Source organism: Erigeron canadensis, chromosome 8, assembly GCF_010389155.1.
Source record: "Erigeron canadensis isolate Cc75 chromosome 8, C_canadensis_v1, whole genome shotgun sequence".
Classification (NCBI taxonomy): Eukaryota; Viridiplantae; Streptophyta; class Magnoliopsida; order Asterales; family Asteraceae; genus Erigeron; species Erigeron canadensis.
The window spans coordinates 33721852-33736084 of NC_057768.1; the positions used below are offsets into that span (position 1 = coordinate 33721852).

The 14233-nt window shown below is 34.3% G+C and overlaps 1 protein-coding gene across 2 annotated transcripts; it reads left to right on the forward strand.

The window, feature by feature from the left end:
- The first annotated feature begins 6168 nt into the window (after nt 1-6168).
- LOC122578173 (diaminopimelate decarboxylase 1, chloroplastic-like) lies at nt 6169-11563 on the forward strand. 2 transcript variants are annotated; one of them, XM_043750077.1, is made up of 8 exons: nt 6184-6865; nt 7800-7974; nt 8966-9115; nt 9887-10048; nt 10144-10329; nt 10811-10933; nt 11068-11157; nt 11259-11563. In XM_043750077.1, the coding sequence occupies exons 1-8, from the start codon at nt 6384-6386 to the stop codon at nt 11337-11339; spliced, it is 1449 nt and encodes a 482-aa protein (XP_043606012.1). In that variant the 5' UTR covers nt 6184-6383; the 3' UTR covers nt 11340-11563. The 2 variants fall into 2 exon arrangements, with proteins under 2 accessions (XP_043606013.1, XP_043606012.1); XM_043750078.1 differs by lacking the exons at nt 11068-11157; nt 11259-11563 and having other exon boundaries at nt 6169-6865; nt 10783-10927.
- The last annotated feature ends 2670 nt before the right edge of the window (nt 11564-14233 follow it).

A 14233-nucleotide genomic window follows, 5' to 3' on the forward strand; every position in this document is an offset into this window, starting at 1 on the left:
TGTTAAGTGGTGGTGGGATGGTATCGAGTGGTGCGTGGTAAAAGGAGATGTTGTAGATGGTGTTGTAGATGACTTTGAAGATGTTTAGTGATTTTTCCGGTGACCGGATAACGAAAGCAATGAGTGGCCGCCCGGAATCTTAATAGAATGAGAGAGAGTGTGTTTTATTTGTTTGTTTGTTAAGTGTAGGTGTAGGTGAAAATGAAATGTGATCGTAAGTCTATCAAATAATTTATAAGTGTGTGTTTTCAGTAGACTCTTATTTTTATGTGAAACTGATACATGAGATACCAAAGAATATATGGTTCCAAATTTATAAAACTTTTTTATTGGTTCATAACTTCATAAGAAAACAAAAATAATAAAAAATAAAAAAATAAAGAAAAAGATCAATCTTTCTAACATTAGCTTAAAAATCTTTTTAAAATCATATAAATGTCACCAGTTTTCACTTATTATTATTTTTTAATCTTATCTTTCAAATTTCTATATGTCTCCTGAGTTAGAAAAATTTAGGCAATTGAATCATGAGTATTAATCATTCCCATTATAAAATATTTTGTAATCTTGGAACAAACCGAAAGTAAAACGATAGGAAGTAACTTGGTCAATACAAAACGACAACGTTCCAAAGGACAAAAACAATACGGCTCCGTTGGCAAGAAATTGGCACGTGAGGTTTACCATTTCCTACCCTTAATTTGTACTTATTGTGTAAATGTGTTTTCTGGTATTTTTCCATGTTCAAGCTAATAGAAAATTATTTAGAGTATAATTACACAATGGTCTCCCAAACTATTGTTTTACTATAATATTTAGTCCAAAGGTTTACATTGGTTCATATATGGGTCCAAAGAAATGTATTTACTAGGATTTGTTCTCTTGTGTTAAACATAAACACTTCTCGGGCCTTGACTTTGGTAACAGTAGTCATGGGTTTGATTCTCATGTCTAGCAAGGGCTGGAGGTCCTTTTTTACATTTGGTAAAACCTAAAAGCAGTAGTTTCCCTACCTTTGATAGGGTTAAGATTGTTTACATATCAGCCTTCCCCATACACCGTCTTGTGTATGAGGAAAGTTAATATGTAAAGAACCTATGTTATAATATATAGCATCTCTTACTTCTCGGGGAAGCCAATAAAACCTATGTTATAATATATAGCATCTCAAATAAGAAGGTATGTTTGGATAATAACATCTAGATGACAAGGGCTTTGGGGAGCTTACATAGAAATTAGGCCTCCAATGCCGTTTTTTATGAGCTTTGGGTCTCAATAGTTCGACGGTGTATGAAGAAGGCTAAAATGTAGACAATCTTATCCCTATTACAACGATGTAGAAAGACGGTTTTCAGGTTTTATCTAAGATAAAAAATGATCTCCAGCTTACATAAATATGGGGAAAAAAAGGTATCTTGGGGTTATTTTGTAACATAAAAAGTTGAAGGTTTAAAAAGAAAAAGAATGTGAACCCAGGTATATATATAAGCTTTGTTATCGGAGATGCTATAACTTATAAGGAAACGGTGAGGAATCGTTTAAACTTTAAACTAATTATAATAAACAAACTTCATTTGACTGAAACTACAACTTTTTAAAGGTTTTGGACTAGAACTAAATGTATTAAGTAACATTTGACTGTGGTCAACAAAGGTACCCCAATAATCTAAACGAAAACATGATACTAAAAGTCAAAATCAAAATTCACATGCTATTATATTAAGAGTTCCTATTATTAAATTTAACTATATATAACTAGTTGTTCTTATAGCCCATCAATGCATTTGACATCATATCATTACAATCAACATTTAACCACCTTTACCATTTCTTCTAAAGAGAATAAAATGATCATTAGACCAAACACCACAGGAACCACAGTCTCATGCTTGTTCTGTCTACTTTCTTCATTGTATATTTTGTTGTCTGATCGCGACCATAGCGTATCGTGGTGGTCATGGTTTTACATTCCGGTTGTGGGTATTTTCGTGGTGGGAGGATTTTTGGTGGTTATGGCCAGAGCCACCATGGTGACATTGATAACGGTGTTTGTGATGCTAGCTTGCACGGGGAAGCGGCGTCGTGTGCTGGTGCAGGAAGGCAGGAAGATTGTTACCGAAGTTTTAATGTATTTGTTTCAAGTTGAGGTCACACAAAGAAGCCTTGTGGTTGTTGCTTGTGCCACATTTGTAATTACCTCATTGGTCATGCTTTGGGCTTCTTAGACAAGAGGCCTAAACTTAATCCGAGTTTATTTGTATATATCATTTACTAGCTAGGACGGGGTCGCCTATTATAAAACAAGTATTATAGTCAAACAAATAGGACAAGATCTTGACCCTTAGATCATGATTAAATTGATGCACAAAGATTCACAAAACAATTAACGCACGATTATTTTCATGATGCACAGTGATTTTCAGTGAAGAGAAACCTTTTGTTTTATTTATTTTACTTTAATACTTGTTTTATTTTAACCAAAACTTAATCTAGTAATATAGTTGAAAATCGAATCTGATAATTTTGTTTGTAAAAAGATTCAGAAGGATAGAAATGGAAGTTCATTGCATAAACTGACAACCTACCCAACAACACATGTTACTATTGTGTGTGCATTGACTATTGCTTGTACTGATTTTCAGAAGTAACTTGCATAAATCTGGAGTCTGGACACACTAAAATACAGTAGTTTTTGCCTTGCCAGAGAACATGTTATAGAAAGAACATCAAGTAACCATTTTGGGTCAATCTAATTGATTTCTATAAAACTTGTAATTGTTGTATTATTGTGTTGTGATATTAAAAATATTACAAGAGGGTATATTTATAGAGTAGCCTAACCTAATACATGGAAACTAATACTATGTAAACTTGATATATAGAAACTAATTATATGTCTAATACTCCCCCAACAAGCTAAGCGCGAGAGCGATTCTAGCTTGAAACATAAAAAAAGCTTGAAACTTAAAAAACTTAAATCTAAAAGTCTTCATCTCCGCTCTTCAAACACCATTTCTTCCCCGTTACCGCCTCCGGCTTGTATATGTGCCGGAAAAAAAAAGTTTACCGTTGATGTGAGCTGTGTGCCTTTGTATGACGGAAATTATTTAGTAGAAGTGGATTGGACCGTTGTTTGCCGGTACGATCTCTCACTAATTTGCCATATGTAGATTGTTTCTGCCAAGCGGATAGGACCGCCGTTGTCGGAATGATCTAAACGGTTGTTTGTATAGGACCGTCTTTGTCGGAACGATTTCCAAACCGTTGTTTCATATGCAGATTGTTTCTGCGAAGTGGATAGGACCGCCGTTATTCGAAACGATCTCTAACCGATGTATAGGACTGCCGTTTGTCGGAACGATCTTTAAACCTTTTTTTAAAGTGATTTCTGAAAGAAAAAAGAAAAAAAAAATAGCGTTTTTGTGGCAGCGGAATACGGTTGGTTGTTTGTTTATGAAAACATAAACCTATGACTCGGAACCGAAAGCTGCTTGAATACCACTTAAACAAAGTTGACACAAACCAATATTTGTATGTAATTATGAAGATGATTTTGACTTTCGTAGCTTTAGTTCTACAACCCAACTTCTAGCTTTTAAACAATTGGCAAAAGCTTCAATTTGTGATCCACAAGTAGCTGCCTACAAGTCATTCAAGTCGCGGCCTTACTTTTCAATTCGCAGCACCGGTGTTTTGAAGTAATTGTTGCTTTGAAGACGTGTTTTTCGAACTTCTACTAATTGTTTGGTCAAAAATAAGAACGAACTAATTGAGAAAGGTTGGTCAACAATGTTGGCTTGAAAAGTTACGTGGATTGTCATTGTGTCTTGCAAAAATGAAAAACGAAAAGATTAATAATCAAGAAAAACAAATATACGATTCGGGTTTTGATCGAAGCTTTATTTTTTTTTTAATTTTTTTTCGGAATTTGTAGTCGGAATTGTGTCCGGATTCTTCTGATACCATCATAAACCTTGTAGGTTATAGTATCGAATTATATTGTATTATATTAAACTTGTAGTTGTTGTATTATAGTGTTGTGATATTAAAAGGGATTACAAAGAGACTATATCTTTAGAGTAGTCTAATCTAAGAAATTAATAGGAAACTTAATATATAAAAACTAATTATATGTCTAATAATTTCTTTCACATAACTACATTGGCTATAACATAAATAACTAAAACAAACATTAGCTTTATATATGGAATTGAACAAATGTCAAGACTGGAGAGAATTGGATGGGCCTGCTCTACGTAAACTATCAGTACTCTCATCATGCAGAATACGGGTCCATTAGCAATTCCTTGGCGGCTAACCTATCAGCTATTTTAGCAATACACTTTTCTAGAAATGCTTTGACTTCAGGATTCTTTACTTTTGCTAATGAAGCTGGTTTGACACCCTAATAAGATTGAGGAAAGGTCAACTATAGAGATGGCAACATCAACCCAATTATGGACAAATGGGAGGGTTTGATTTCAAACAGGTCAAATGGGTTAAGCTAAAGACTTAGCAAAAAAGAAAACAGATCAGTACAAGTTGAAAGTCACCCGACATGTATTCAAATGCATATATACCTCAAAAATTTGTACATATTATCATTGTAACGGTGAAGTTTTGTAACCAAGTTTTATAGCATTACCATCCAAAGGATATTAAGAGCAAAAAAGTTCCTGTGTGAGTCAGACCGGACCATGTTGACTGTACTAAATGTTGCCCCTTTACCCATCCCATCCATTTTGCTACCAATACAAAAAACCAAGGATTTAGTTTCTGGAGATGTAAGTAACTTTTACACTTTTATTATTGTATGAATGTAACTTTTATTTGGTTTATTGTATGTAACTTACTCGTTAAATTGAACGATTAATGTAAAAGTGTATACGTGACACACCATATAAGTGCCACGTAGAAGTTTTTGATTGGTCAACGTAAAATTTTTACATTAATCGTTCAATTTTAACGGGTTGGTTACATACAATAAACCAAATGAAAGTTACATTCACACAATAGGAAAAGTGTAAAAGTTATTTATACTCCCACGTACTTAACCCAAAAACTAAATACAAGTATACAACCAACATTTTTTTTAACGACATTATATTCTACTCCTACTCCTAAATTACACGTATGTCTAGAAAACCATAACTCTCGAAAAACCCCCATTAATCCACTCTTACAAATGTGAGAAATCGGACTCGAACCCAAGTGGATTTTCCCAAGGTCAAAGACCTTACCAATGAACCACCAATTCCATTAGCAGTAAACAACCAACATAATTAAAGCAAATGACTGTATCGTGGGTTGGTATCATATAACATGAACTCTTTGACTAGACAAAGACAAATGAGTTACATGATCTATTCAGTTGTCGATAATATCCAAGACAATCACCTTAATCATGTGAGAGTCAGAGCCAACGAGGCTAAAAGAACTTGTTGCATCAATATTCAGTAAGTTCAACGTTCAGGGAATTCACATTAACTTTGGAAACTCTCAAAAGTTAAGCAGAGGAAGTTACATTCTCTAATTTGCTGAATGATGTTTGGACTACGTTGCCTCACCATGGAGAAAAGAAACATGGTGAGCTGCAACCTCATGCAAAATACTAAACGGGTACACGTAGAAGGTTTTCTTTGTTCAGGTTACCCGGGGAAGTGAGTCTTTTTTGCTTAGATGTATGCGGCCTAATCAGGTATTCCCGTGACGGTTTTTGACCATTTCCCTGGCCACTCCCAAGATGTTTACCTAGAGAACTTGAGACCTCGTTTGAGGAAAAAAGCCACCTAAATCACTAGGTCACCTTGGTGGTGGTTCCACCTCAATAAAATTTACTCTTGTTTACTCTTGTAATAATATACGAGTACTTGTTTAACCATTTGTAACTTATATCTTTGAAGTCTTTCACATTCTAAAATTCAAGTTCACTTTACTTGACTGAAAATACTCTTACCCCTTTCTCATTTGTAGAGTACATACGTCTCACCAGTCACCATACACTCTTCTATAATTTACATGGTATACTCACTTTTTTAGTAGTCAAATGCATACCAGTCACAACTCACAAGGATATTCCTTGATCAAAACACTAGTTTACTACTATGCTAGAACATCAATCAATTTTGACTGCTTACAAAACAATTAAAGTCTAGGTCTGAGAAAGGGAAGTGCCCAACCAAATCATATAGCTAGTATCAACTCTAAGCAGAAAATTGGTGTAGTTCCAACCATAGAGAACACTGAAAAACTTAAAGTTCTAAACAAACGGACCGGTGGTTTAAGCTGCTTACAAAAGTTGTACTTGATGCATCAAATGTGATACACTAATAATTAAGCCCCTTCAAACGAAATGCTTCACTTTCTTCGCTCTACTTCCAACAATGGCGGCTGCTTCATCTTCTTCACTTCATCACCAATCCTTATATTTCACCAAACCCACAAACAATCCTTCAATCCAAACAAAACCCACATCCCAAATCTCCTTAAAACCCTTAAAGCTCAAAACTTTAAGCATCAAATCAGTCCTATCACAAACCTCACAAAAGACCCAGAACTTTAACCATTGTTTTACCAAGAAAGATGATGGCTTTCTGTATGTTGAAGGACTTAAAGTCCAAGAAATCATGGAAAGTGTTGAAGAAAAGAGGCCTTTCTATCTTTATAGTAAACCCCAAATTACAAGAAATGTTGAGGCTTATAAAGATGCTTTGGAGGGTTTGAATGATTCCATTATTGGCTATGCTATTAAGGCTAATAATAATTTTGTGATTTTGAAACATTTGAGAAGCTTGGGATGTGGGGCTGTTTTGGTTAGTGGGAATGAACTTAGGTTGGCACTTCAAGCTGGTTTTGATCCTACAAGGTACTATTAAAAGGTTTTTAAGCTACTAATATATATATTTTGTGATCATGTTTGTTTGGTTATATGTTTAAATTTGTTTTTAATGACTCTTTGGTTTACCATGTTTTCTTTAGTTATGTATGTTGATGATAGTGTGTAGTTTTTGTCCTTGTTTGTTTATTTATGTATTGGAATGATGGGGTGTTTGGAATTGGGTTTTGGAAGTGATTGTGGCAATTGGAAGTCAGAAATGAGCTGTTTTGCTGTTTTGGAAATTTGGATGGTTTAAGAATTTAAGAATGTCGATGCGAAATGATGATTATTGAGTTTCTAGTGTTTAGGCATAGCAAAACTGAATATAGTTGTACAGAAACTGGTAGTAAGCGAGTCTTTGACTTGATAACAAAGGTAATCTGAAAATGTTAGTAGGATGGTTCTGATTATCTTAGAATTTACACGTCAAGTGACCAGCAGTTAGTTTCGTTCAGTCCTGTTGTATTTAGAGGGTGTTTGGGATTGCTCTCTGGGGAAATCAGGTTATGGTATTTGCAAAGCGTTACTTAACAGAAATTGTTTATGGCAAACCAAAAATAAGCACTACATTTTCTTCTAGTAAAAAGTCAGTTTTAACTTTTAAGGAAGCATGCTTAAACCTGCCTTTTATAAATGACATTTTTTTATGCAACCGGTTTAATTAGCTTCACCATGTCCATACACTAGAAACTTATTAGTTGTGACTAAAAATATAACAATCACTTGTAAAATGTAATCCCAAACTCTCCTTTCGAATTAGAACATAATAATGAACTTCTGGCAACTTCTGTCTTTTTTTTTTTCACCAGGTGATGGGTTTTAACCCTGGTAAAAACAGCAAGTACTATAAGGACCAGCTTGTGATTTCAGTTTCCTGGTAAAACCATAGCTGATTGAGTTTGTGATTTGATGTTAATGATAGGTGTATTTTTAATGGAAATGGGAAGCTTTTGGATGATCTTGTTCTTGCTGCTCAAGAAGGTGTATTTGTTAACATAGATAGTGAATTTGATTTGGATAACATTGTCTCGGCTGCTAGAATTGCTGGGAAGAAGGTTAATGTACTGCTTCGGATCAATCCGGATGTTGACCCTCAGGTTTGTTGTGAAATTTCTCTATATGTATAAACTTGTCAGTTTGCAACAAAGATTTGTGGAATTAAATTACCATCTTTCTGTTGTTAGAACAAGTAAACCCATACATTGACATTGGATGAGGTGGCATTTCAACCTATTTACCTAGAAGTGGGTTGATTCAGGTTGTATTTTACCTCTAAAGGGTTAGTGGGTAAGCTTTAATACCTTTGTTAGAAATGGAATCTACCAAATGGGTCAAACTGGTTAAAAATATCTCAAACCGTATATAGATGGCCACAACTTAACCTGTAACTCATTTTATTTGAAATAACTCGTTTTATTTGAAGTATTTAAATAATTTAGTCATATAGTGTTGATGTTCATATATATAATTACTACTTTCGTTATTAATAAAATTCACAAAAAAGGGTCTAAAGGTTTGCTTGCGGGTTAACTTAATCCCTTTTGACATGAATTTCATATTAACCCGTTCTACCAGAACCTGTTATTCAACCTGTCTGACCCATCCGTTCTGCCACCTGTAGCAGATAATTCCAGAATTCTAGAAATTATCTCATGGTTTTAATAATATGGGAGTTTGACTGTTTGAGTGCCTGCCTGGGGAAGACCTATGATCTCTAATGAGAGTGGTGCATCCCATGAAGACCTAAATTGTAGTGTTTTACAGTGTAAAAGAGACAAAACACTAGAAATTTATCATTGTGAAGGGATGCATTCTCTGAATTAATTTCTTATTCTAGGGTAGATCCTGTTTAGTCATTTCCACTTCTTTGATCCTATATATCCAAAGTTCCAAATTATTAGCTGGCCTAATATGAGGAATCCAAAATCAGTCCAGCTTCAAAGTTATTCTCTACGACGATGCTCAATGCTTTATTGAATGATGCGTCATTTATTTTTGTATTTACATTTGTTATCTACTATCCACCATGGATACGGTGCAATACGTTTATATGCTTTAATTGTTATTATGTACCTTTTTTATTATTAGGTCCATCCTTATGTTGCAACCGGGAATAAGAACTCTAAATTTGGTATTAGAAATGAGAAGCTGCAATGGTTTTTAGATGCCGTGAAGTCTTATTCCGATGAACTAAAGCTAGTTGGGGCTCATTGCCATCTTGGGTCCACCATTACCAAGGTACTCTACATCCCTGTGTCCTCTTTGTTTAATTTGTAAAGTATCTATTATCTATGTGACGTCTTTGTTTTGTGGGTTCTGTTTGTACGATACTAGGAAAAAAGATGTAACCATGGGTCAATGTAAATGGATTGGCAAAATAGAGAACATAGTGAAATGGTGTGAATTAGATGCGTTCATTTAACCTGTTTGTTCTGGGTTATTTTAGGTTATTTTTTAGGGTTTAGTATCCCGGAGTGTAAGTAACTTTGTAATATTTCCTATTGTATGTAAGTATTAAAATTTTGTATATTGTATGTAAGTATTCCGCTAAATTGAAAACTTAATGTAAAACTTTTACTTTGACCAATCAAAAACTTCTACGTGGGCAGCTCATATGGTTGCCACGTATACATTTTTACATTAAGCGTTCAATTTAGCGAGATACTTACATACAATGTTCAAGTTTTTTGATGCATACACACAATAGGAAAAGTTGCAAAGTTACTTACACTCCGAAATACTTAATCCTATTTTTTATCACATGCGTGTCAGATAAAAAATTTAGAATGGGTCACATAGCTCATTAGGGTCATAAGTTAGTCAAAATATTTTTATCAATACATACAACCTTTTAATTGTCTTAATACTTGTTGTAATAGTCTTTCTAATCATACCACCCGACCTGACCCATCTTGACTTGTTACCCAGCCTATCAACCTGGTTAAAATCACTACCTCAGTGTATATATAAGAAGATAACCTCTCTTTTTTCAATATTCCCGTCTTTTAGGTTGACATTTTCAGAGATGCCGCTGCCATTATGGTGAAGTTTATTGATGAAATTCGAGCCCAAGGGTTTGGTATTAATTACTTGAATATTGGAGGTGGTCTCGGGATTGACTATTATCATACTGGTACTGTCCTTCCTACACCCAGAGACCTAATCGACACAGTAAGGATTTTCATATTCGACGACTGTTGGCCATCAAGTCATTTTGGATTCTAAACGTCTTGGCTGACATTCTATTTATATTCTATCTGCTGAAGGTCCGGGAGCTAGTTAAGTCTCGAAACCTTACTCTAATCATTGAACCAGGCAGGTCAGTGATAGCAAATACTTGCTGCTTGGTTAATCGTGTGACTGGTGTAAAAACAAACGGCACAAAAAACTTCATTGTGATTGATGGCAGCATGGCTGAGCTTATCCGTCCAAGCCTGTACGATGCTTATCAAGTACGATATAATTATGACCCTTATAATTTTGAGTTGGTTGACTTGTGTTAGTATTATCTCAAATGGGTGAAATAGGCCAAAAATGTTGAAAGTCGCCTGAGGTATATTCTTAATGCATACCTGATACGACCCCCTAGATTGTTCTCATAAATGGATTAGAAGTATTTCAACAAATTGAGTGCCTGGTCATTCATTCTGAGTTTTGACCCAACCCCTTTTGATCTGTACACAAAATGACCTGCTTTGACCAGTTGACTGACCTAGTGACCTGCTCATCTTTTCCATCACTAGTAAATGATTTGAATGCATAAAATTATATATTAAAAATATAGAAATATGGGCATAATGGTTTTTTCCGGGTCAATTTGAGCTGCTAACTTGTCTCCTCTACTCATGAATTCACTTTGTTTGCCATTTGCTTCATGTGTTTTTAACCTTTTTTTTAGATAACAGGGTGTAGCTCATATATATTTAAATGCAGCACATAGAACTGGTTTCTCCTCCACCACCTGATTCCCATGTTACAATATTTGATGTGGTGGGCCCGGTTTGTGAATCGGCCGATTTTCTGGGGAAGAACAGGGACCTTCCTGCACCAGCCATGGTACAAATTTTCACTCATTTTTTTTAACAATATGCAATTAAGTTCATAATTACAATTACCAAGTTTTTTTATTCTTTTTTATTTCTTGTTTTGCACTTTTGCCGCATAATGTTTTAACAAGTTCGCCTCTGCAGGGTTCTGGGCTTGTAGTTCATGATGCAGGTGCCTACTGCATGAGCATGGCTTCAACTTACAACCTCAAGATGCGCCCACCTGAGTATTGGGTATGTTTTCTTGAACTTTGACTTCATTATAACAGTAAATGACGTTTCGTAAGTTTCTGAAGTTTCTACTTGAGTAAAACTCTTGATTGATGTTAATGAAGGTCGAAGAAGATGGATCGCTAGCCAAAATCAGGCACGGGGAGACTTTTGATGATCATATGAGATTCTTCAAGGGACTCTAGATCTCTAATTTTCACAAAGAATTGAAGTATGTATTTGTTATTTCTTAAATCATAAGCTTTCAAGTTCCATTAATGGCGAAGTTGTTGACCGTTGAAAATGTTTTGTTCAACTGAATTTGAGTTTTCTAGTCGCTTTAGCCGGTTCTGCATTGCTGGTTTAATTGGCAATGCATCATCCTTATGGTTCTAATCCTACGTAAGCTGCATTTCTGAATTATGATATCTGAATATGTAGTTCAATCTGTGTATGATTTGTTAATGATAGTATGTTATCTAGTTTTGATTTCATGCTTTAGATATTAGTTAAGGGTTTAGGCTCTTTCCAAATGTGTCGATCAACTTAATCTGGTTAATAAATGGCTCAATGTATTAATGGTGCTTATGTTTACGTGTCAAGTTATCATGACTTTTTCTAGGTTTGCCTCGTGTGAACTTGTGGGCATGAGAACGATTTACTTTCAAGCATTGAAAAACTAGGTTGACCAGGAGATAGGCTCTGAGAGGTGAAGAATTTGTTTGTGATTAGAAATTTTTTCGACTTATGAGGGAAGATGGTTGGTTGTATATCTAGCAATATTTCAATTACATGATATATGTATTTTGAAAATGATGCCCCGTATAATATCTAATAATGTATTTAGGTATATATGATATTTTTTTATTTAATAATGACATATTTGATATTTGAGTATATTAAAAATGTCATATATGATTAGAGGTGAACAAAAACCGGTTTCTACCCAACCCGACCCGAAACCGAACCCGAACCGGTTTTTCGGTCAACGGAACCAAAACCGGGTTTGACCCAACCCGACCCGGTTTGAAACCGGTTTGAGGTCAAACTTTGACCGGTTATTGACCGGGTTTGACTCGGTTTTTTTGACCAAAAACCGAACCCGACCCGAACTCAACCCGGTTTCTAACCGAAAATAAACCCGAAAACCCAAACCGGTTTGTAACCGCCGGGTTGGGTCAAACCCGGTTGTTGACCAGTTTCGGGTTCGGTTTCGTTTTCGGGTTCGGGTTCCAACCCGGGTTTTTTGTAACTTAACAATGACATATATGAAATTTTCTCATCCACTTTTTGGTATACCAACCGTAATCCAAACACGAACTTAATTTAGATTCTTTTGGTTTTGTTTTTAAAACTTTTCAATTATATATTATATATTTAAAAGGTAAGTTTGGTTTGTGAGTTCTTTGTAATAATAGTACAAGATTGTAAGCATAAAATACGAATTCTATAGCAGCTTGAGTTTGTGAGAGGTAAATAACAATAAGCATAAGGACAAATACCCCATTTTTTTAAATGATAAATTTAAGCTCTAACGATATATGATCTTTCATATATCCAATTTCAATTTCTACATATATGAAATTTGGATGTGGGGCCTTGCTACTCATTGCATAAAAAGTTTCATATCATATACGGAGTATATCATTTTTTTTTTTCATTGATTATCTAATTACCAAATATAAAATTACCAAGAGTCTGTCGTTTTGGACATCAAATATTTGTTTAATTCGACTTATATGTAGGAATCTCGATTACCATCATTTTCACCATTATTTGAATATCAATTTAAAAAGAAAAAAAAATGTTGTTATTTACAATGAATTTTATGTTACTATTAGTTTGATACGTTGTTTCTCCGATTTTTTTTTATAACTAACGTCATATTTATGGTTTTTTTTAATAGTATGTATTAAATAATAAAAAATACTTTGTATACTAGGTAATTTTTTGTGTGGTTATATATTATATATGATTCTTGTTTAATAGTATATGTCGGTTTTCATGATCCTATGTTATATTATTTGTATATGTTCGGTGAGTGTATTCAATTGAAATGTTGTATACTTTGTTGCTTACAAAAACTAAACATTAAAAAAGCACGGATTAATTTACTTGTTCAATTCAAAATATAAGTATCGCCTGCTCATGAGCCCCCATCGATCAAGTCCACAGACCACCTACTCACTCTACACGGTTTGTTACATTAGAAAAAGAAGGAGAAAGAGAGTAAATGCTTTGAGTGTTGCAGAGTTAATTTATAACACACTTTGAGTATTCTACAGTGCTTTGGGTGTTGGCTGTGTTGGATGCATATTGGTGATCAACTTGTATAGTCTACACGAGTGGTCTTAGTTTTATACGAGTGGTCCACACGTGATTATTTAGTTTAGCATTATTTTAAGTGTAGTGTTCTTAAATAGGTCGAAATGTCGAATAATAATACTAATTTCGTGTTATCAAATTTCTAACATCAAGTCTTAAAATAATGACAACCATGGTGATTAAGCTTGAACCTAGCTAGTGTTGTGATGAATGTCAAACATATAGATATTTCTCACATCGTTTATGTTCATATTATATACTATTAGTTCTAACAAAATTTCGAAACTTAATAGAATAACATAGTTTAAAGGGTTTAGTAGATGGGGGTGTAAGTAACTTTTACACTTTTTCTATTGTGTGAATGTAACTTTCATTTGGTTCATTGTATGTAACTAACTCGCTAAATTGAACGATTAATGTAAAAGTGTATACGTGCAGTGGCACACCATATGAGCTGCCACGTAGAAGTTTTTGATTGGTCAACGTAAAATTTTTACATTAATCGTTCAAATTTAGCACGTTAGTTACATACAATGAACCAAATGAAAGTTACATTCACACAATAGAAAAAATGTAAAAGTTATTTACAGATACTTAACCCTAGTTTAAATGCTTGTAACTTTCTCTCAGTACTTTTGACTAAAATGTTATGGTTTAAGATAGTTCGCTAATGGTATGGATCATGGACCATTTAAAAGCTTGTATACGATTTTTGGCATACCATTTAATTATATACGTTTTTCACTCGTTTACATGTTCCTTTTAACACTATTGA

Coding starts and splice junctions, on each gene's coding strand:
- LOC122578173 (XM_043750077.1), top strand. CDS start 6,384: ATGGCGGCTGCTTCATCTTCTTCACTTCATCACCAATCCTTATATTTC. Junction 7,975..8,965: donor ATCCGGATGTTGACCCTCAG/GTTTGTTGTGAA, acceptor TTTTATTATTAG/GTCCATCCTTATGTTGCAAC. Junction 10,330..10,810: donor GCCTGTACGATGCTTATCAA/GTACGATATAAT, acceptor ATTTAAATGCAG/CACATAGAACTGGTTTCTCC.